This window comes from Notolepis coatsorum (genome assembly GCF_963971535.1).
Source record: "Notolepis coatsorum genome assembly, chromosome: 19".
In the NCBI taxonomy this organism is placed as follows: Eukaryota; Metazoa; Chordata; class Actinopteri; order Aulopiformes; family Paralepididae; genus Notolepis; species Notolepis coatsorum.
The window spans coordinates 25,340,959-25,364,078 of NC_140183.1; the positions used below are offsets into that span (position 1 = coordinate 25,340,959).

A 23,120-nucleotide genomic window follows, 5' to 3' on the forward strand; every position below is an offset into this window, starting at 1 on the left:
CATTCATCTAAAAATGTTTGCACCTTATGGTGTTCTTGTTCTGTTCTTGACTTATTGTTATGTTTTCTTCTTGACTTGTTTAAAGAAGATCTGTACGGCCCATGGGGACATTAACGTGTGTTGTTGGGCCTTATAAATAAATTTGATTTGATTTGATTTACTATGGCTAATTTGACAGTCACTATCTCTCGTCCAACATGTATACGTTCGCGTGTTATCCCGTGGTGAATATTGTATAGCTTCAGAGTGATCCGGGCTAATTCCTGGAAGCTGCATTATGGAGCGCTATGTGAATTTAGCTAAAGTCGTTCGCGTTGCTCGTCTGGACACGTTACTATTTCCAAGGTATATAATAGGTAATATGTTTTTTGATGCTCTGATCGTCAGCAAAGGCATACGTTTTGAATACTACATACGTTGATCGTTGCGATCAATGTGAAATCATTGTTGGATCAAAGTAGGATTGATGTCATATAGTCCTTACCTTTACTAGGAGGTATCCCAAAATGAATATTCCAATTGTCTGATCGCGATTTCCAGTATTGATGTCCATCGGGTCCCTGACATGAAATGGCACAAAATATGCATTAAGTGTGCTAAACGCGTTCCAAGTTGCTCGAATGAACCGTTTAACTTGCCCGGGTACAAATTCTCCGCCCGGATCATATAAAATGTAACACACAGTGTGAAATAAGGTTTCAAAGGGTAGGCGATACTGCCACTCTCGAGGTCTCAGAATGAGTTCCAATGGTAACACAGAGGTCCGTGAGTGTATAGGATATTAAAATCGAAAAAACGATCTAAAACGATCTAAAAACGTAATATTACGTTTTTGGCGCTCAGCGGTTGGCGAGCAAACGCGTAATATTACGTGATTGGCACTGAAAGTGTTGAGCCCTAGCCATATTTTCAGAAAATTCACCTAAAAGTACATGTTCATTGTACATGAACAATGGGCAGATAATTTACAGGGGTGTTTGTAGATAGAGTACTGAATTTTGCCATCTGGACACATACAATATAAAATATAAATAAATTGTAGAATATAAAATACTAGGGCCCTCATTTATCAATGCTGTGTACGCAGATAATTATGTGCGTAAACCGTGTACGAAAATTTGGAGCTGTACTACATAAGACTTCAGGCTATGGAACCGCAGTGTTTTCCAGCGTATACTTTTTTTTTTTAATATATATATATTTTTTAATATTGCAACCGCTACAGAAACATTTTTGTATACAAGTTCAAGTTCAACTCATGTTCAGACCTCTGTTACTCTATTTCATTAGCACTAAGAGTGATTTTCCTTTTTTGCATTAGTAACTTCAGAATGTTATCTTTCAAAAGAGACCAGGCTGCTATAAGTATAAAGCTAAGCTTTGCAAAAAAGGTATGCAGTCCTCAAGTTCAAGTCAAATTATTTCCACTTTTCTGGGTCCCTGATAACACATTGGGCGCCGGGGGTTGTGCCCATCAAAGTACCCAGTCTGCCACCGTTGAAAGCCTATGGAGATGTTTACCTTCTTTGCAGGGCTATAACTTTTTAAATTTTATTGCTATATTGACATTACTATGGCCCATTCAACATCGATTATCTATCGTTCAGGATGTGGGAATGTTATATTTTTTCATTCATACATTGTTAATAGCGTCGAGAATATAAGTATGTTTTTAATCTTTTCTGCTGTAATTCCAAAAACAGTAGTTATAGGCCCTGAAGCATATGATAGATTATCGATTGTCGTTTCTTTCCTATACATGCTATATAAAAAAAATCAAATGTATATGATCGGTATACATTATGCTTCATCATGCGTGAAGGAAAGGGGGGGGGGGGGGGTCATTTATAATTCCTTGTTCGTCAATAATGGCTTTATTTAGTATGGGTTGATATATTGATCAGATGGTTTGCAGTGAAATGAATAAACAATCGGGCTGAAAATAACGTTACTGTCCTCTTACCGTTCGCCGATGAGACTGGAGGAAAAAGATCCCAATTATTTGACGCCGATCTCCTAGATCCATTTCCGGTTTGTATGGCGCAATAAACGCCGAAATCATATAGATTATTAAGTTTAGAAAGCAATCCAAATGCACTATAGTGTTTGTCTGGAGCCACGTAACAAGATATCACTGCTGGAGGGATTTCCTCGACGCACCGATCGGCACTTCCGGTTTTGGCGAGAGTGTAACTCGCCCAACCATCCACCAGGCGGCGGTATTGAGGCGTTGCAATCTCATACAGGGTCCCACTGCAGTCCGGAGGTTGGCTGGTTGAATTATGAATGCCATGGCAAAAAAATTTAATATTGATGCCAAAAACGGCGTATGTCGTTCTTGGCATTCAACGCATGGAGGGCAAAAACGGCGTAACTCATTATTGGCGCAGGATGTGTTAAGAGGTTAAAATCATACGATTAAATATAGTTAAAAATAAAAAGCTAAATACTATTATTTTGTGTGTCATGTTTCCAAATAAGATTGTTCACAACAAAATGTGTATACCTTCAATTTGTTGGTTAGATGACCTCCGTGATCAATCTCGCTCGTGAAGTTTCTTATATTAGTTCGCTTAGCCATTATTCCACATTCCACAAACAGGCATGTTCCCATGGGGTGTTTAATTACCATATATGGTTAATTAGGGGCGGTTCTGTATGCAAATACTTAGAATCGTGCACGAGTATAGATAGTAAGAACAATTGGTATTTATCAACAGCATGTGTACGACCTGTGTACGCACGTTTGATAAATCCAGATTTTTCTGTGCATAGAGACATTTTAATTTCCGTGCGTAGGACCGAAAATAGAACACTTTCTACGCATTATTGATAAATGAGGGCCCAGGCCTATAAATGGCTTCATATGGTCAAGTGAGGCAGCAAAGACCGTGAATTAAATAAGTAGAGTTACTTTTGTATAATGGCGATAGCTGCATCAAAAATCACCGGATTGAGACACGTTTTTTTCCTAGACGTTCACAGAAAAGTAAAGAAATAATGTGGCAATGATGTTGAGGTTTGTTCAACCCGTGTAATATAAACACAATATTTCAGTCAATGCTTGTAAGAAAAAATTATTTGTCGTCGGCTGGTGTGTAGTTGTATGACATTTAGACATCGAAAGCCCTGGGTCTCCTCTTTCTCTGGACTACAACGATTTCATGAGTCCTTCCTGTTCTACTGTCTAAATCATCCGTTTTCCGGTGCAATGCGCAGACATTTTTTATAAGCTCATATTTCGCTAATAACACTTAAAATCATTGCTAAACAAACGTAGTGCTGAAAATATAGTTTGACTGCTGTTTTGATCTCTCTATCCCACAACGTAATGCATCTTTTGCTGTTAGCGAGCATTAGCACCAACATTTGCAACCAAACATTAGAGCTTCTATGTCAACTACCGAATGCTACGGCTAACATTAGTCAACGTTCATCAAAGATAGTCTTTGATTAACAGCACCTAGAGTGAGCTCTGATGTTAGCTCTGGTGTTTGGTAGCTAACGTTACTGCTAATAACGGCAATGTTGTTGAAATGTGGGCAGAGATTGAAGCTACTGTTAATATCGGGGCTGTGATTATGTCTGAAGAGCTAAGGTATATATAACATGTACTTTAAGGTATACACCATGTGCGTTAAGGTATAGACAATGTACTTTCAATGTCTCGGGTTCAAACCTCTGTTGAATGTCATCCTCTCTCTATTGTTTCCTGGTCTCAATATTGTATACATTTACATTTAGTCATGTATATTTCACTCAATACTGTATATGGTTTACTAAAGCAGAAATGTCTTGGAAGAATATAAGCCGCAGAGTTGGATTTCCTGGTAAATATAAATATGTCCTTGTTGGAAATTTGCATATTGATAGATCTTTGAATTCTCAATGAGGGTAAAGGTGTAGAGATGCTGCTAAGACATTTTCTGTAGTTTATCGAACAATTTGGTGGGAAAACGTATAAAAATTGGTATTCAATATATATATATTATATACACATAAGTATCCAGAACCTCTGGTGCTGCACTAATGCTTGGTCCTCCCCCGACACACAAGCATGTCTCACATGTGTCAGTTTAAAAACCCAGGCAGACCTGCAGTACAAACGCTGAGAGAGGACAGGACATCTGCGGGCAGCTGGATGACAACAGGACACGTAGCTAATCAATGGAATTGACACTTGTCAGCAGAGGACAAGAGGACAGGAAATTGGCAGTTTGGGCAAACAGGGGACAGAAATTGAACGGCAAACAAAATGAATTATGAAAAGCTAAATTAATATTTATAGCGGGCCTCTTGCTCCGTGGGCCAGAGAGCGTTAAGGACAGTGTGTTTGTTCCTCTTCCCCACGAGTTCCAAAAAGCTCTCGTTATTGACAGGAAAATGCATCAGCATGACATGGTGACATGATAACGGGAATTAAAAGTCTCACATTCAGTCATCCATACCGCTACACATGTCTGTGAATGACACCGGCGCCTCATACTGACGTGTGTGTGTGTGTGTGTGTGTGTGTGTGTGTGTGTGTGTGTGTGTGTGTGTGTGTGTGTGTGTGTGTGTGTGTGTGTGTGTGTGTGTGTGTGTGTTTTAGTGACAGTGTAAGGATATTATGGCTATGCATATCACAAATTGTCAATCAGTGTCGAGAGATTATGAAGGTCCACAAATATGGCACCTGCAAGTCTGTGTGCATATGATAAGTACGAACACATGTATAACACATGTGAAATAATAATAAATAAATTACTGTTCTTGTACGTGTACAGTATGTGTGTGTGTTGCTTATCTGTCTGTTGGCATCTGTGTTCAAACCTATTCTTTTGTGTGTGATTGTGTGTGTACATGTGTGCTCTGCTTACCTATTTGTTGGTGTCTGTGTTGAGAGCTATTTTCCTGTGTGTGTGTATGCGTGTACTTGCATGTGTGCGTGTTTCTTACCTGTGTGTTGCCGTCTGTGTTTAGTGAGGGCGTGTCTTGTGCCGCCTGCAAAACCACACAGGTCACACAGAAACGACTTCTCTCCTGGAGAGAGAGGAGAGAGAGAGAGAGAGAGAGAGAGAGAGAGAGAGAGAGAGAGAGAGAGAGAGAGAGGAAAGAGAGAGAGAGAGAGAGAGAGAGAGAGAGAGAATTAGAGAAAGAGAGAAAGAGAGTCTTTATTTTACTATTAGTTATTTATTATTATTATTATTATTGTCATTATATATACATATATAAACTGTATAGTAACTGTGTATTTCTTCAGGCCTCTCCTGGCAGAGCCTGAGGTGTGGTCAGCAGTAGCAACCCCCCCCCCCCTTATCTCCACTTAACTCCAATCCACACATCAGACTAAGACAAAAGACATCTTAACAAAGTATAATACCCAGACTGTTGCTGCAGGTCACTGTCTGGCGGCATTACAGGTTCTACCTTGAAGCTGGCAACTAGAATGTGTGTTATCTTGGTGATGGAATAATGGAAGAGACTGGTGAACTTGGGTCTCTGGGCCCAGTCAGTTGTCCTGATTATGAGTTTACTTTAGTTTATTGTACTGTTGTATTATTTATTTAACAGGGACCATGCACAGTTGAAAACTGCAACACTGTCAGCTACAATACAGAGGAAAACAATACAATACAATACGGCACAAAGGTACAATTCAATACAATAGAATAGAATAGAATCTTTATTGTCATTGTTGGTACAACAAAATTGAGTTTGGAGCATCACCACTGGCATACAAACATACTGAATATAGCATGTGCAAAATAATAATGTCAGTAGTAATAATATAATATTAATGGGCCTCATGCATGAAGCGATATAAGAACAGATTTTGTTCTTAACTAGCATTTCCTCTTACTTTGTTCTTACCTGGGATTCAGCAAAGTTTTCTTATTGTTGCTTTTTTCTCAAGCAAGAACAAATTATAAGAGTGGTCGAGAGCACTCTTACCGAAATAAGAAACTCTTACCCAAAATAAAAATAAAATAAAAAAGCATACCATTGGTTAATTGCCCCCAAATACGACTTTAAAAATACAGAACTTTTCAATAATAATAATAATTATTATTATTATAACTTATTGCGTGCGTTCTGTCTGAAATGGATTATATATTACTGTTAGAACAGTTATGCTCTGGCCGCCCAGGCCATTGATTGAAGATTTTATTAACAGATTGCAGAATGGGTACAATACAGTACAGCTCAATACACACAATTGTTAAGGGGATGCAGACCAGAGAAAGACTTTCGTCTTGTTTACATCAGAGTTCCCCATTTTCAATTCATAATGACATTTATGACATACACAACATACAGATATACAGCATGACATTTATGACATGACATACAGATATGCAGTACTGTATACGTAGCATAGAACGCATATTTAGAGATTGTCTATATCAGTGGTTCCCAAACTTCTGTTTTACGCGGACCACTAGATTGTTATCAAGAACATTTGTGGACCACCTCGTATGCAAACAGTAAAACATGAATAAATAAACAACTGACTTAAACCCAGTAATACACGAAACCCTCTTCTTGGACCAAGTAAGGTTTCGTCGATAATCCAATGTACGGCTACCGCCACCCCGCCTACCCATCCCCCCCCCCACCCCACCCCACCCACCCAACCACCTCCAATGTACAGTCCCCCCCCCCCCCCCCCACCATTCAAATCTCCTGGGTATGCACAGATTTGGACTTTAAGAACGGCTTGATGAATGTGGCGGTGGCTTTTCTTATTGTTCTCTTAACAGACAGGTAAGCAAGAATAATAAGAAAAATAATAAGAGAGTATTGTTGAATGAGGCCCATTTTGTCCCAATGTCCTCAATAATAATAATAATATAACATCAATGTCCCAAGTGCAATAGTGCTAGTGCAAATAAATAGTAGACATGAGCAATGAGGGAATTCATAGTGATGACATGAGTTAATGTTCTTAAGCTAGAGCTTCACACTGGCTTTAAAGGAGCACTTCACCCAAACATGATGCATTTATATACAAATGATCATTTCTAGGTGAAGTGCTCCTTTAAAACCAGTTACATTTGTACAGTAGATCATCTGATGATGGTGGGTAATGAGGTCCATTTGTCTGAATACTTTGATGCCAAATGAGTATCCAGGGTGTGTTTATTATGGTAAATGTGGGGAAACTGGGATGTATATCTATATTCCCCTGTCAGGTTGGTAGAACACACCACATCCACACCAGGATCCTCTTGATTACCTCCTGCATGGCTGTCTATGGCATGATGACGAGTGCACATTTGTGACGCGGCGCGGCCACACAGGCTACCTTGTTAAGGAGCTCACGATGCTTCAGAAAACCCCAAAATGTTGCGCAATTCAGAAATAGGTTGAAATGGAGATATTGGGAATTTTGAGTGCTTTGGAAATGTTCTTTATATGTCTCCTTATTTGCAAAACGTAATATGACTTGTAAATATGTTAATTATTGTTAGATGGTGTGGCTGGTATAATTTCCCTGCTGTTTAAAGAACTACAGTTGTGTCGCAGGGGAGTGGCTAAGTACTAAGGTTTGATAGGCTAAGTTCGGTATTCTGTGTCGGGGTCCGAGATGCGCAGAAATGACAGCTACCAAATCCATTCTGTGACAACGGACCCAGTAGACTACTTGCCAAAATGTCCCTCGGGATGATTAAAGTATTTCTATCCTATTCTATTCTATTTGTTGGCGGTGTGAAAATATGCAGAGAAACATTCATATCTTTGGAACCGTTTGTGTTCAATTGTATCTCTCCGTCAAAATTGGTCATGATCATGCCTCTAGTACCCCCACAACCCGACCTACGGGCAAACCTTGCAAAGGGGAGCAAAATATGGCAGGACACTTATTTTGCGAAAACTCCAGATTTTTTTTTTAACAAAAGCACTCCATAACTTCAGGAGGTGATCACCACTAATAAGCTACCAAAAAAGTGCTATAACTTACAGTGTGAGTAAAAAAATTAATAAAAAATTGTGTGATACAAAAGCCTCTGTTCCTCTCCTTCCTATAATGGAAACCCTGTGTTTGATTGATTGATTGATTGATTGATTGATTGATTGATTGATTGATTGATTGAAAACTTTATTAACAGATTGCAGAATGGGTACAATACAGTACGGCTCAATACACACAATTTTTTTTTTTTTTTACAGCTTTTTTTTTCTCTTGGTCACGCAGGACCGACAGAGGAGAGGGCGAACGGGAGGAGAGGTGGGGAGGACATGCGACAAATAACGTCGGGTGCTGGGATCGAACCCGGGTCGGCCGCGTAGGTGCGCGAGGCACTATGGTATGCGCCACGAGGGCGCCCAATACACACAATTGTTAAGGGGATGCAGACCAGAAAAATACTTTCATCTTGTTTACATCAGGGTCCCCCATTTTCAATTCATAGTGTGTGGGGATTTAACTGAAAGTTAAACTGTAAACTGTCTCTCACATCATCACATCATAATAACAAAGCTCTCTGCTCACTGCAGCTCACAGGGAGAAGGTGTTAGGTGGGGAGGGGTTAGGTGGCCAAGGCCAGTGGGTGTTTGTAGTTCTGTTAAGACTGTCGCCCTAGTGTCTGAGCTGTATACTAGTTAACTATTATTATCTAGTCACGGCTGTACAGAGAATATGTATTTAAGAGAACAGCCACCAACCCTTTGAAGCTCTGTAGCTCAAAACGGGCTATTGTGTTATCATCTTTGTTAATAAGACATAGATTGAAAAGTATCGGCCCAATTTGTACAAGCAATGTGCTTATTGACGGTATGAACCTGTACTTTCATATCATGTATAAAAAAAAATAAAAAAACAACATTTGTTTCTGATGAATAATTTAAACAGATGTTTAATGTGTTTCAGTGAGAGACCTCTGTTTTAGGTCAGGGTTAGACGTAACATCACCAGTGAGGTTAAGGTCAGGGGTCAAGGTAAGGGTTAGGTTTATAAACAGTGAGGTTAGGGGTCAAGGTAAGGGTTACGTTTATAAACAGAGACGTTAAGGTCAGGGGTTAAGGTAAGGGTTAGGTTTATAAATAGTGCGGTTAAGGTCAGGGGTTAAGGTAAGGGTTAGGTTTATAAATAGTGCGGTTAAGGTCAGGGGTTAAGGTAAGGGTTAGGTTTATAAATAGTGCGGTTAAGGTCAGGGGTTAAGGTAAGGGTTAGGTTTATAAACAGTGAGGTTTACAGGGGGCAGGGGTCATGCATAAAGAGATGTGCAGATCAGATTAGGACATAAACCATCAAGAGTGTTCTGTGTTAGAGCCTCATTAACAGATAATTGGCTTAAAAAATCTCACATTTACCGACCTGACAGGGAATGTGCAAACATCCTGAGAAATGTGCAGAATCACAGTTTTCTAGCAACAGAACGTTGATCCAAAATAAGAGACAGTTAGTTAGCGTTGAAGAATGACAGAAAGGAAGAGACAGCACAGAGGCACTCACAGCAGCGGTTAACAGATGAGACAGACAGAGGAAAATACTTAGATAAAAGACAGAAAAAAGGAAAAGATAGAAAGAGAGAGAGAGTTATAGAGAGATATAGAGAACAGATGACAGGGTGGGGGGGTAGCTAGTTAACAGATGAGCGGTAAACGTCACAGATCACTAGTGTGTATCCATCACAGCTCTCGCCGCTAACTAATTCCTCCAATCGGATGGATCCGTGTAAATATGTCAAATGGGGGACGGGAAATTGCCAGTGTGGTTTATTGAGTGTGATAAAACCTGAAAAGCACCGCTGAACATAATTACATACTTGTCAGAGCCATAAAAATTAGCTTTATTATCAATGGGATGGTATTCTACAACTTCATTTGGGAGCCGATGCTTCCAGATGGGTCTGAGCACAGAGGCTCCATTTAACTCTGCCGCTCCTGCTGCCTGCAGCTGCCTCTGTCATTAACAGCAGGATGGTGTCTCTCTCTCTCTCTCTCTCTCAATCGCTCCATCTCTCTTGTTCCCTGAGCTCTCTACCGCTTTCTCTCTCTCTCTGTGTCTCTCTCTCCATCTCTCTTGTTCCCTGAGCTCTCTACCTCTCTCTCTCTGTCACTCTCTCTCTCTCCGTCACTCTCTCTCTATCTCTCGCTCCCTGAGCTATCTACCTCTCTCACACACACACACACACACACACACACACGCGCACACGCACACGCACACACACACACACACACACACACACACACACACACACACACACACACGCAAAATGAACTGAAGATCACTATCATTTAAAAACACCTCCTGATACTGCAGTTTGAAGTGTATGGATAAAACATTTCCATGGCATCTTTCAGATAAGAGCTTTCAGTGAATCCACAGAGACAAAAGAGACAGAAGTTTCCCCCATTACAGCCATTTAGAAGCACTCAACTGAGCAGTTCTAATGCAGCGGTGCTCAGAGGAGCAGAACAACAGGATGGAAAAGGTGCATTCGTTAGTGGAGTCGTACAGGTTCACTTTACAACTCAGATGTTTGGCCTTTAAAAATAACCGCCACCTCCTCTTCCACCACTCTACCTTCTCCACCACCTCCAACCCCACCACCTCCTCCACCTCTACCACCTCCTCCACCACTCTACCTTCTCCACCACCTCCTCCACCTCTACCACCTCCTCCACCTCCACCACCTCCTCCACCTCTACCACCTCCTCCACCTCTACCACCTCCTCCACCACTCTACCTTCTCCACCACCTCCAACCCCACCACCTCCTCCACCTCTACCACCTCCTCCACCTCTACCACCTCCTCCACCACTCTACCACCTCCACCACCTCCTCCACCTCTACCACCTCCTCCACCTCTACCACCTCCTCCACCTCTACCATCTCCTCCACCTCTTCCACCACCTGCAACCCCACCACCTCCTCCACCTCTACCACCACCACCTCTTCCACCACCTCCTCACCACCTCCACCACCTCCTCCACCACCACCACCTCTTCCACCACCTCTTCCACCACCTCCACCTCCTCCACCTCTTCCACCACCTCTTCCACCACCTCCACCTCCTCCACCTCTTCCACCACCACCTCTTCCTCCACCTCTTCCACCACCACCTCTTCCACCACCTCTTCCACCACCACCTCCTCCACCTCTTCCACCACCTCCTCCACCACCACCTCTTCCACCACCTCCTCCACCACCACCTCTTCCACCACCTCCACCTCCTCCACCTCTTCCACCACCACCTCCTCCACCACCACCTCTTCCACCACTTCCACCACTACTCCACATCCTCACCTCCTCCACCTCCTCCAACCCCACCACCTCCTCCACTACTCCATCTCCTCCACCTCCTCCACCTCCTCCAACCCCACCACCTCCTCCACTACTCCATCTCCTCCACCTCCTCCAACCCCACCACCTCCTCCACTACTCCACCACATTCACCACTCCTCCTCTTCATCACTCTACCTCTTCATCACTCCTCCTCTTCATAACTCCTCCTCTTCATCACTCTACCTCTTCATCACTCCTCCTCTTCATAACTCCTCCTCTTCATCACTCTACCTCTTCATCACTCTACTTCTTCATCACTCTACCTCTTCATCACTCCTCCTCTTCATCACTCTACCTCTTCACCACTCTACCTCTTCATCAGTCCTCCTCTTCATCACTCCACCTCTTCACCTCTCCTCCTCTTCATCACTCCTCCTCTTCATCACTCCTCCTCTTCATCACTCTACCTCTTCATCACTCTACCTCTTCATCACTCCTCCTCTTCATCACTCCACCTGTTCACCACTCTACCTCTTCACCACTCCTCCTCTTCATCACTCCTCCTCTTCATCACTCCACCTCTTCACCACTCTACCTCTTCACCTCTTCACCACTCCTCTTCATCACGCCTCCTCTTCATCACTCCTCCTCTTCACCACTCTACCTCTTCATCACTCCTCCACCTCGCCGTTATGTAAATCTACAGGAGTTGCTCAGGTCTGGTCCAGATTAGTTCCTATAAAAAACAGTGGCAGATCTTTCCTCCCTCCTCTCCTCCCTCTCCCTTCTCTCCACCTCCCTGCTCCCTCCTCTACCCCTCCCTTCTCTCCACCTCCCTCCTCTACCCCTCCCTCCTCTCCAACTCCCTCCTTCTCTCCATTCCCCCGCCTCTCACTTCCACACTCCACCCCTCCCTCCCCCCTGCTCTCTCCCTTCTGCCCCCTCTCTCCGTCCCTCCCTTTCCCCTGCATCCCTCTCTCCCCCGCTCGCTCCACCCTTCTCCCCCTCATCCCTCCCTCCCTCCCTCCCCGTCGCCCTTCCATCTCTCATTACGCCCCACGCTACAAGACCCCACCACAGAAAAATCCATAGCCATCGATTCCTGAGCCGAGTCGCGGTCGCCACAATTATTCTTGAGGAGGAAACGCAGGCGATAAATTACATGTGTGCTTTTCATCTGGCGCTGGATGGCGGCCGGCCCTCCGAGGAGCAGGGGGAGTGACGCGCTGCTGTCAGCACCACAGGTTCAGGGTGGATAAAGAGGCCTGATCCTGGAGCACACGCACACACACACGCACACACACACGCACACACACGCACACACGCACACACACACGCGCACACTGGGGGCGACAGTGGCTCAGGAGGTAGAGCAGTCGTCTGGCAATCCGGAGGTTCCCGGTTCGATTCCCGCTCCTCCCGGGCAGCGTGTCGATGTGCCCTTGAGCAAGACACTTAACCCCTAATTGCTCCCGATGAGCAGGTTGGCACCTTGCATGGTCGCCTCCGCCGTCGGTGTGTGAATGTGTGAGTGAATGGGTAAATGTGAGTAACAAATTGCAAAGCGCTTTGGATAAAAGCCATTTACCATTTACACACACACACACACACGCACAAACTTAAACTAACCAGTAACAAACACAACGCCATGCTTCCCAAAACACACTCCATCCAGACACAGACACAGCCCGCTAACAACCCAGAACTGGCACTATCTTTAAAGGTCACCTAGAATACTCATATTCAACAGGTTAATGTAGGTACAGTATCAGAGGTTCCCCAGATGTCTTTCAAGTTATTCTAGCATGATTCCTCTATACTGTACCTCTGTTTCAGTGATGCCTCTATACCTCTCTGTTTCAGTGAGGCCTCTATACCTCTGTTTCAGTGAGGCCTCTATACCTCTGTTTCAGTGAGGCCTCTATACCTCTGTTTCAGTGAGGCCTCTATACCTCTCTGTTTCAGTGAGGCCTCTATACCTCTGTTTCAGTGAGGCCTCTATACCTCTCTGTTTCAGTGAGGCCTCTATACCTCTGTTTCAGTGAGGCCTCTATACCTCTCTGTTTCAGTGAGGCCTCTATACCTCTCTGTTTCAGTGAGGCCTCTATACCTGTTTCAGTGAGGCCTCTATACCTCTGTTTCAGTGAGGCCTCTATACCTCTGTTTCAGTGAGGCCTCTATACCTCTCTGTTTCAGTGAGGCCTCTATACCTGTTTCAGTGAGGCCTCTATACCTCTGTTTCAGTGAGGCCTCTATACCTCTGTTTCAGTGAGGCCTCTATACCTCTCTGTTTCAGTGATGCCTCTATGCCTCTGTTTCAGTGAGGCCTCTATACCTCTCTGTTTCAGTGATGCCTCTATACCTCTGTTTCAGTGAGGCCTCTATACCTCTCTGTTTCAGTGAGGCCTCTATACCTCTGTTTCAGTGAGGCCTCTATACCTCTGTTTCAGTGAGGCCTCTATACCTCTGTTTCAGTGATGCCTCTATACCTCTCTGTTTCAGTGAGGCCTCTATACCTCTGTTTCAGTGATGCCTCTATACCTCTCTGTTTCAGTGAGGCCTCTATACCTCTCTGTTTCAGTGAGGCCTCTATACCTCTGTTTCAGTGAGGCCTCTATACCTCTGTTTCAGTGAGGCCTCTATACCTCTGTTTCAGTGAGGCCTCTATACCTCTGTTTCAGTGAGGCCTCTATACCTCTGTTTCAGTGAGGCCTCTATACCTCTCTGTTTCAGTGAGGCCTCTATACCTCTCTGTTTCAGTGAGGCCTCTATACCTCTGTTTCAGTGAGGCCTCTATACCTCTGTTTCAGTGAGGCCTATATACCTCTGTTTCAGTGAGGGCTCTATACCTCTGTTTCAGTGAGGCTTCTATACCTCTCTGTTTCAGTGATGCCTCTATACCTCTCTGTTTCAGTGAGGCCTCTATACCTCTGTTTCAGTGAGGCCTCTATACCTCTCTGTTTCAGTGAGGCCTCTATACCTCTGTTTCAGTGAGGCCTCTATACCTCTGTTTCAGTGAGGCCTCTATACCTCTCTGTTTCAGTCATGTTATCCACAGGCTGTTCCTGTGTCTGTAGCTTTAAATGCAAACGAGCTGTTGTTTCGACCGCCTCTTCAACCTCTGCTCACCTGGCTCACGGAATTCAGATCAAGCTGTCAAACTAGGCATTGCAGATCAAATATGAATTAAGATCCAGCAAATGCATGTCCTATTTTTTTTATCTTGTCTAAAATGTATTTTTGTGCCGTCATTTTGTACATATGTGTTTTTCACACGCACACATGAGACAAGGATTGCTCTATGCGCCTTTGCCTTATGAGTTATGGGCAAATATGAGGGAAAGACTCATCTGAATGGCCTGCAGAAGTCTACCTGCCTCCGGAAATATGATCTTTAGAACAGGTTAGATCACAACCCAGAACTAGTTCTATCTTTAGAACAGGTTAGAACACAACCCAGAACTAGTTCTATCTTTAGAACAGGTTAGAACACAACCCAGAACTAGTTATATCTTTAGAACAGGTTAGAACACAACCCAGAACTAGTTATATATCTTTAAAACAGGTTAGAACACAACCCATAACTAGTTCTATCTTTAAAACAGGTTAGAACACAACCCATAACTAGTTCTATCTTTAGAACAGGTTAGAACACAACCCAGAACTAGTTATATATCTTTAAAACAGGTTAGAACACAACCCAGAATTAGTTCTATCTTTAGAACAGGTTAGAACACAACCCATAACTAGTTATATCTAATCTTTAGAACAGGTTAGAACACAACCCAGAACTAGGAATGTGTTAGAATAACTGAACTAGTGTAGCTGTTCTGAGGTCAGTCAGAGCTATTCTGAGGTCAGTCTGAGCTGTTCTGTTTCCATTGGCTCAGCGCTTCTCTTTCTTTTGTTCAGATGATCTTACCTCCTCCCCCTACTATAATGAAATATGCCTTATTGCAAGACAATAAAAGAACTTTGAAGTAAAAATATACAACCTCTCTTTGCATGCGTGTGTGTGTGTGTGTGTGTGTGGTGTGTGTGTGTGTGTGTAGGTGTGTGTGTGTGTGTGTGTGTGTGTGTGTGTGTGTGTGTGTGTGTGTGTGTGTGTGTGTGTGTGTGTGTGTGTGTGTGTGTGTATCTGTGTTTTAAATAACCCAGGAGGAGTCTGCATGCGGCTATAATTGCCTCCCTCATTAGTTATGTTTTAGCAGGAGCGGATGGGAGGGCAATTAATTTTACCGCTTAATTTTTTACACAGAATCCGCCGCTGTATTGATGTGCCCGCCATTTTGGGCCTCATTTTTCAGGGAAATTAATTGACAAAGTGCGAAGATTTATCAGCATATCGCCAGATTAAGCGACAAACTGAACCAATGAGGAAATCAATTGTGGCCCTGTCGCTAAGCCCCCCCCCCACCCACCCAGGAGCCGGGGAGAAGCCGGGCAGGTCGGACGCCTCACGATTATTTATTTATTTGAGTCGCTCATTCATCAACTGTTACAAATGACCCTGGCGGCTGACGACCCTATGTACCCCCCCCCTCCCTCTCCTCCACCTCCTCCTCCACCTCCTCCTCCTCCTCCTCAGACAAGACTGGTGGTGAAGAGAGAGGATAGAGGAGGGAGGAGGAGAGGGGAGAGTGATTAACATAAAAAACACACAAATCAGAGAGGAACAATGAATCCTGTTACGAGGCTGGGAGGAGAACCAGAGGTGTTGTGAGACAGAGAGATATGGAGAGAGAGAGAGAGAGAGAGAGAGAGAGAGAGAGAGAGAGAGAGGAGAAAGAGAGGAGAGAATGAGAGAAAGAGAGAGAGGAAAGAAAGAAAGAGACAGAGAGAGAGATAAAGAAAGAGAGGAGAGGAAAGAGATATAGAGGGGGTGAGAAAGAGAGAGAGGGGAGAGAAAGAGAGAGAAATAGAGAGATAGAGAGGGAGCAAAAGAGAGAGAGAGAAATAGACAGCGGAGATAGAGAGAAAGAGCAAAACAGAGAGAGAGAAATAGACAGAGGAGAGGGAGGGGAGCGAAAGAGAGAGAGGAGGAACAATTAATCGGTTGGGTTGGTCTTAATCGATCAAGACTTTGTTAGTCGATTAGTAGATTTGCACTTTTTTTTCATGCTAAATCAGTTATTTCCTGAAACATGATAAGCCCATATCTAACCACTATATTTAAAGAGTCCCTTCTCTATTACTGCATGTGGGAAACTCAAATACCGTAAAACTTAAATTAAAAGTTCCATATTATAGACGCCTGTCCCTTTTATTGGCCGGGTGTGGCTACAGGTTGACAAATAAAGGTTGGTCTCAATTAGAAGCTGTGTCACCATTAATAGTTTATCTGGTTGCCATTGACATTGTGAAACGTCAGTCACATTTGCTGATCATCATGGTGGCAGAGGAAAAATACAACCTGAAATTCAAGATGGTAAAAAGTCCAGACTGTGTGGTGGGAGGAAGCTCATTACAAGCTAAAGTAAACTACATTGCAGGGTCATAATGTCTGGTGAACATAATCCCCAAGTGGCCCAAACTGGCCAAGATAGCTCAGACAGTGTCCCAGCAGCAGCACTATATTCTCTGACTCTCTGCACAGAGTGTGTGTGTGTGGGTGTGTGTGTGTGAGAGTTGGCCGCTGTCCAGTGCTGAATGTCTGGCTCTCCGCACAGCAAGCTGCTGTGTGTGTGTGTGGGATGGGCGCTGTCCAGTGCTGAATGTATGGCTCTCCGCACAGCAAGCTGCTGTGTGTGTGTGTGGGATGGGCGCTGTCCAGTGCTGAATGTCTGGCTCTCCGCACAGCAAGCTGCTGTGTGTGTGTGTGGGATGGGCGCTGTCCAGTGCTGAATGTCTGGCTCTCCGCACAGCAAGCTGCTGTGTGTGTGTGTGGGATGGCCGCTGTCCAGTGCTGAATGTATGGCTCTCCGCACAGCAAGCTGCTGTGTGTGTGTGTGGGATGGGCGCTGTCCAGTGCTGAATGTCTGGCTCTCTGCACAGCGAGCTGCTGTGTGTGTGTGGGATGGGCGCTGTCCAGTGCTGAACTGAACAGCAAGAAGCGACTGAAAACAAAGTCTAAATTATCTCTACATTCATTAGCACCGTCTCTTGGAGCTATATAATAATTGATACGTTATTCCAATAACTACATTTTTAATATTCATATTGGTTTAAATACATAATTTTACAGTATTTCCCATCTTTGCTGAGTGAGACTTTTGTGCTAAAGGAATTACCAGCCTGTCCCATATAGATGCCTACCACAAATATATGGTTGAGTTCAGTGGTTGAAGCAAATAAAAACCCAGACTATTAATTGAAGTTTTACACAAATAAAAGCACAGACTATTAATTGAAGTTTTACACAAATAAAAGCACAGACTATTAATTGAAGTTTTACACAAATAAAAGCACAGACTATTAATTGAAGTTTTACAATATTACAGATGTGTCGATGAAATCAACCAATCGATTATTGGGCAAATCCTATGACTATTAGTCAAACAAAGAATTATTTTCGACAAAGAGCTGTCAAGGACAGCTCTACCTAACAACATTCGCTATGTACACAATTACTCAGCGTGAATATATGAATATACCATAAACCATAGGCACGTATGCACACACACACACACACACACACACACACACACACACACACACACACACACACACCTAAGTGTAATCAAACAGCCACGCCGTGAGGTTGTGTCTCATCTACCTACCTCGACACAGTCCTGTGATCAAGCCTCATCCAGTCCCTACACAGCGCCGTGCGTTACTCACATCACATCCATTACTAACGACGTGTCGCCGCCAGAGATGAGTTCAACTTTTAGTTTGCTACTTATTTTATTAGTATTGCAGCTTAGCCCCGCGAAGGAGGCAATTTATAACCTTTAAACAGATCACACACGCCCAGAATATTTCAGAGTGTGTCGGCGCGTCGGAATGTTATTGCAATGACAGCGTCTGCAGCTCAGCGTCTACCGGCGGCCATTAAGGCGACCGGAGCATCACCACAGAGCGTGGGGGGGGGGGGGGCACTAATCAGAGTCAAGAGTCAGTCTTTCTTTTGCTTTCCATCCCTCGTTCCTCTCCCACTCCGCTCATCCACTCTCTCACTTACTATCTCTCCATCTTTCTAGCTCTCCTTCCATCACAGTCTGTCTGCTCCTTCCTCTTTCCTCACCTCCTTTTTCTGTCACCGTTTCTTTCACTCTTTCTTCCCCTCTCTCTTTGACACACGCACACGCACACGTGCACGCACACGCACACACACACACACACACACACACACACACACACACATACACACACACTCTTCTGTAACTTGTCTTGTGAGGACCGCTGACTCCATTCCATTGGCTACATAAATGTCCTCGCTCCATACCCTAACCTTACCCTTAACAGTATCCTAACCCTAAACTTAACCCCCCCATCCATAATGTCCTCATTTAAAAGGATTTAGCTCATCTTTCTATTCTAGTGAGGACATGTGGTCCTCATAAGGATGGAATTACAAGAGCAAGCACACACACACACACACACACACACACACACACACACACACACACACACACACACACACACACACACACACACCGCCCGCCCCTCTTTGCAGGTGACAGGTATGTGACAGAGTGATGCGAGTCGGCTGACGGGGAATGATGAGGGCTGGAAACAAATGAAAATAAAAGGTCTAATTATGTTGGAGGCGCTCTGGCGTTACATCACTGTTAAAACACATTTAAAATAACATCCAGCTAGACTGAGCCACGCATGTACACACACACACACACACACACACACACACACACACATACATGCACGCACACACACACACACGCATACACACACACACGCATACACACATACACACACACGCGCACACACACACACACACGCACGCACACACACACATACACACTCGCTCCGGCTCACACACACTGAGCAGGCCCCGCATGACGGATGGAAGGTTTTCCTGCAAGCATTCCGTCAGGCTGTCAGGCCGCTGCCTGCTGCCGCTTCTGTCATTGACTTAAAAGGGCATCAAGGAGCGCTGTGAGGGACTTCACTGAGACCTGAGGGAGCGTGGAGACACTGGATCTAAGATCACTGTGAGGGACTTCACTGAGACCTGAGGGAGAGGGCTGCAGCGTGGAGACACTGGATCTAAGATCACTGTGAGGGACTTCACTGAGACCTGAGGGAGCGTGGAGACACTGGATCTAAGATCACTGTGAGGGACTTCACTGAGACCTGAGGGAGCGTGGAGACACTGGATCTAAGATCACTGTGAGGGACTTCACTGAGACCTGAGGGAGCGGGCTGCAGCGTGGAGACACTGGATCTAAGATCACTGTGAGGGACTTCACTGAGACCTGAGGGAGAGGGCTGCAGCGTGGAGACACTGGATCTAAGATCACTGTGAGGGACTTCACTGAGACCTGAGGGAGAGGGCTGCAGCGTGGAGACACTGGATCTAAGATCACTGTGAGGGACTTCCCTGAGACCTGGGGATACAGCATGATGACACTGGCTCTAGGATCGCTGTGTGTGACTTTACTGAGACCTGGGGATACAGGATTTTCTTTTTTTCAATTCTATATTTAGAGGATAGTTGAGAATATTTCACCCCTTACAAATAAACAGTCTCGCTGTTACAAAGAGCATTAGAAGTCTGCTACAAATGAACAGCATGAATTGAAAACCCTTCTCTTCTCGTTATCCTTTTTTTTTTTCAAGCAACATCTTTCAATAACTATTTACATTCTAAAAAGAGGGATGTATAGCAACAAAGATTACGTTTATATGTTGGGAGACAATCCACTAACTTTGTATAACAAATAACAAATTGGTTAGGAGACCAGGCGACCTTATTCATTTGTTAACTCCAAAAGCTGTAGCCTTGGCTGTACCTATTTTGACCATAACTTTGTAATTCTTTCCATTATGTGTATATTTCATTCCTCTATTGTGGGGTGCCTAGTGAGATCGGCTTTTTTAATGGCAGATATCAGAACCCCACATAAATATTCCTTGGAAGTACTCTGGGTGAAAGTCAACTTCCCCTAAAATAAAGGTGCAAACCTGGAAAGGTATTTCCGTGTTAAATATTGTCTTCCAATATTTTGTGCATCTCTGACCAGAATATGTCTTATTATTGAGCATTCCTAGAATATGCCAGTGATGGGCTTCCTGGCTCCCACACATAGCCCTTTTACACCGCCCGGGCTCCGGTTCAAGCTCCAGCTCCGTTCTGAACCCTCTGAACCTTGGTGCTCTCTGGCGAACCAGCCCGCGTTTACACCCATTTAAGCAGAACCAACATTCCACCGTCTCGTCATCAACGGGGGCGTTACTCAGGCGGAGGTAAAAATAATGCGTGGAGAAAGGCTTAGCGAGCCTCAACGCGCGAGCGCACACACAAAAGCACACACTAGAGCTGCCGCGGTATTGATATTTTCCTTACCGCACAAATTTGCGAAATATTTCCTACCGCCGCGGTTATTACCGCACAGTGCGCACACAAAAAAAAAAAACTCTGTTTGTCTCCGTGTGGGGATGCAGGCGGGGCCGCTTGTGTACACTGAAAGCTCCGTGGGCATGTCCGAGGGCTTGCAGCAAGCCAGAGTTTAACACAGTTTCAATCAATCAATCAATAACAACATTAACCAGACTCTCGTTGTGTCTATTGTGCTAAAGCTAACGTTACCTCATTGTGTCTATTCTACCAAGCAACCCGGGTTTAACGTTACCTCTTGTGTATATCTGCTGACGTTAGTATTAGGCTAATAACAACAAACTTAACACATCAGCGATCTTGTTGTGACACTAAACTTTCCGCTCTGTGGTAAATTGGGTTGATGTCGGTTTTGTTTCATCAATAAATGAGGCCGAATACACAGTGAATCCATCCTTTTCTGTTTATTACACTTGGTGCTGTCGCAAACAAATCCTGAATGAAATACATCCTTAGCGAGGCAGTAAAGATGGCGGCTTTCTGTTTTTGTTCAGAGACTCCAATGTGTGACGCGTCTCTCTTCTGACCAATCAGTGGTCTGCAATGTTTCACATGACTTTTCTGGTAGCACTTCTACCCAATAGGGTCGCTTGGAACCGAGTAGGGTATATCTGCAGAGCCTCAAGTCCAACGTCTGGGCGCTACTTTATTATTATTAAAAAAATCAGCGGTGATGCGGTATTCAGCCCAACTCTGCGGTGGGCGTGATGCAACAGCGATACCGCAGTAATGCGGTTATCGCAGCAGCTCTAGCACACACACACACACATGTACTGTATGTGTTTGAAACTAATCGTTCCAGCAAAGTAGGCTTCTATTATTCAAATTACTGTTGTAATGGGTATCATAGTAGTAAGTCCTACTGTAGAACATGACATATTAGCATGACATCTGATTTATTAATGCCAATACTAAAGATTAGGGACAAACGCAATTGGCAAGTGTAAATGATGGATTAGTCACTCACAGTTAACATTCGACTGATTAGCTCAACTTAGTTAGTCCACTGGCTGTGGATCCTATGGTCACAGGTTCAAATCTCTTGGTTCCAATTTTTTTTTTTTTTTTTTTTTACGTTAATTCATTTATCCACTCTGGTTGGATGGTGTATTGTACTTGTGCTGTATAATGACAATACATTTGAATCGAATCTCATTTTGAAATCGCTACGCTGCCTATGGACACGACAGTGGCAGACAGCTTCGGAGGTGTGGCATTGCACCATGGTGATCCACTCAACAGGTAGCGATTTCAAAATGAGATTTGATTAAAATGTATTGTCATTATACAGCACAAGTACAATACACCATCCAACCAGAGTGGATAAATGAATTAACGTTAAAAAAATAAAAATAAACGTTTGGAACCAAGAGATTTTAACCTGTGACCATAGGATCCACAGCCAGCGGACTTACCAGTTGAGCTAATCGGTCAGATGTTAACTGTGAGTGACTAATCCCAAATTTTTTGCATTGGCATGAATAAATCAGATGTCATGCTAATATGTCATGTTCTACAGTAGGACTTACTACTATGATACCCATTAAAACAGTCATTCGAATAATAGAAGCCTACTTTGCTGGAATGATTAATTTCAAACAGTACGTGTGTGTGCGTGTGTGCTTTTGTGTGTGCGCTCGCGCGTTGAGGCTCGCTAAGCCTTTCTCCACGCATTTCTGGAGCATTTCTTTATCCACTATGGTTGGATCGTGTATTGTACTTGTGCTGTATCATAACAATACACATAAATCTAATCTCGTTTTGAGAGCAGTCACAAATGGCTTCCTGTTGAATGGATCGGTTGAGTGCAATGCCGACTCGCTACTTTCCCCCGTTTACTCGTCTTCACAGCCTAGAATATGACACGCCCACTGATGATGTCACGTTTTTTTTGAGGAAAAACCAACTATTTTCCGGTGCCAGCTGAGCACCGATTTGTCACGTTCTGAACCAATTAATCCCGGTGTGAACGCGATGGCCGGTGCGAGATTACGTTCGGGAACCGGCTCCAGCACGGAGCCTGGCCGGTGTAAAAGGGATAACAGTCTCAAGCTTGCTGAAAGCCCTCCTGTAAAGTTTTGTGCGTTCCGCTTTGGAGTAAAAAACAAACATCTGATCCAAATTCTCTCCATGTATGTGAGTTGGTGTGTTTACACCGAGTCACAATGACTGTACTATCCCTCCTTTGAAATCTCAAAGTTACCTCCGGTTACCCATTTATTCATAACGTACTCTGTGGAGGGAGATTTTGTAGTTCATGAAGTCTGGATATAATACCTCTGGTTGACAAATAGGCTCTTCAAACTTATTTCAGCACTGGGTCGTCCGTTTCTAGTAGGTCATTTTTAACAACTTGGTCAAAATAAAGACGTGAGTGTAGAGAGA

At 43.9% G+C, this 23,120-nt stretch overlaps 1 protein-coding gene across 1 annotated transcript in view; it reads right to left on the reverse strand.

Annotated features, from left to right (window-relative positions):
• znf407 (zinc finger protein 407) overlaps nt 1-23,120 on the reverse strand; it is a gene marked incomplete at its 5' end in the record, with an annotated part of 224,625 nt that overhangs the window by 152,425 nt on the left and 49,080 nt on the right. Inside the window, one exon of the mRNA XM_084336581.1 lies at nt 4,939-5,022. Within this exon, the coding sequence (XP_084192707.1) occupies nt 4,939-5,022 (84 nt within the window). The remainder of the gene's footprint in view (nt 1-4,938; nt 5,023-23,120) is intronic.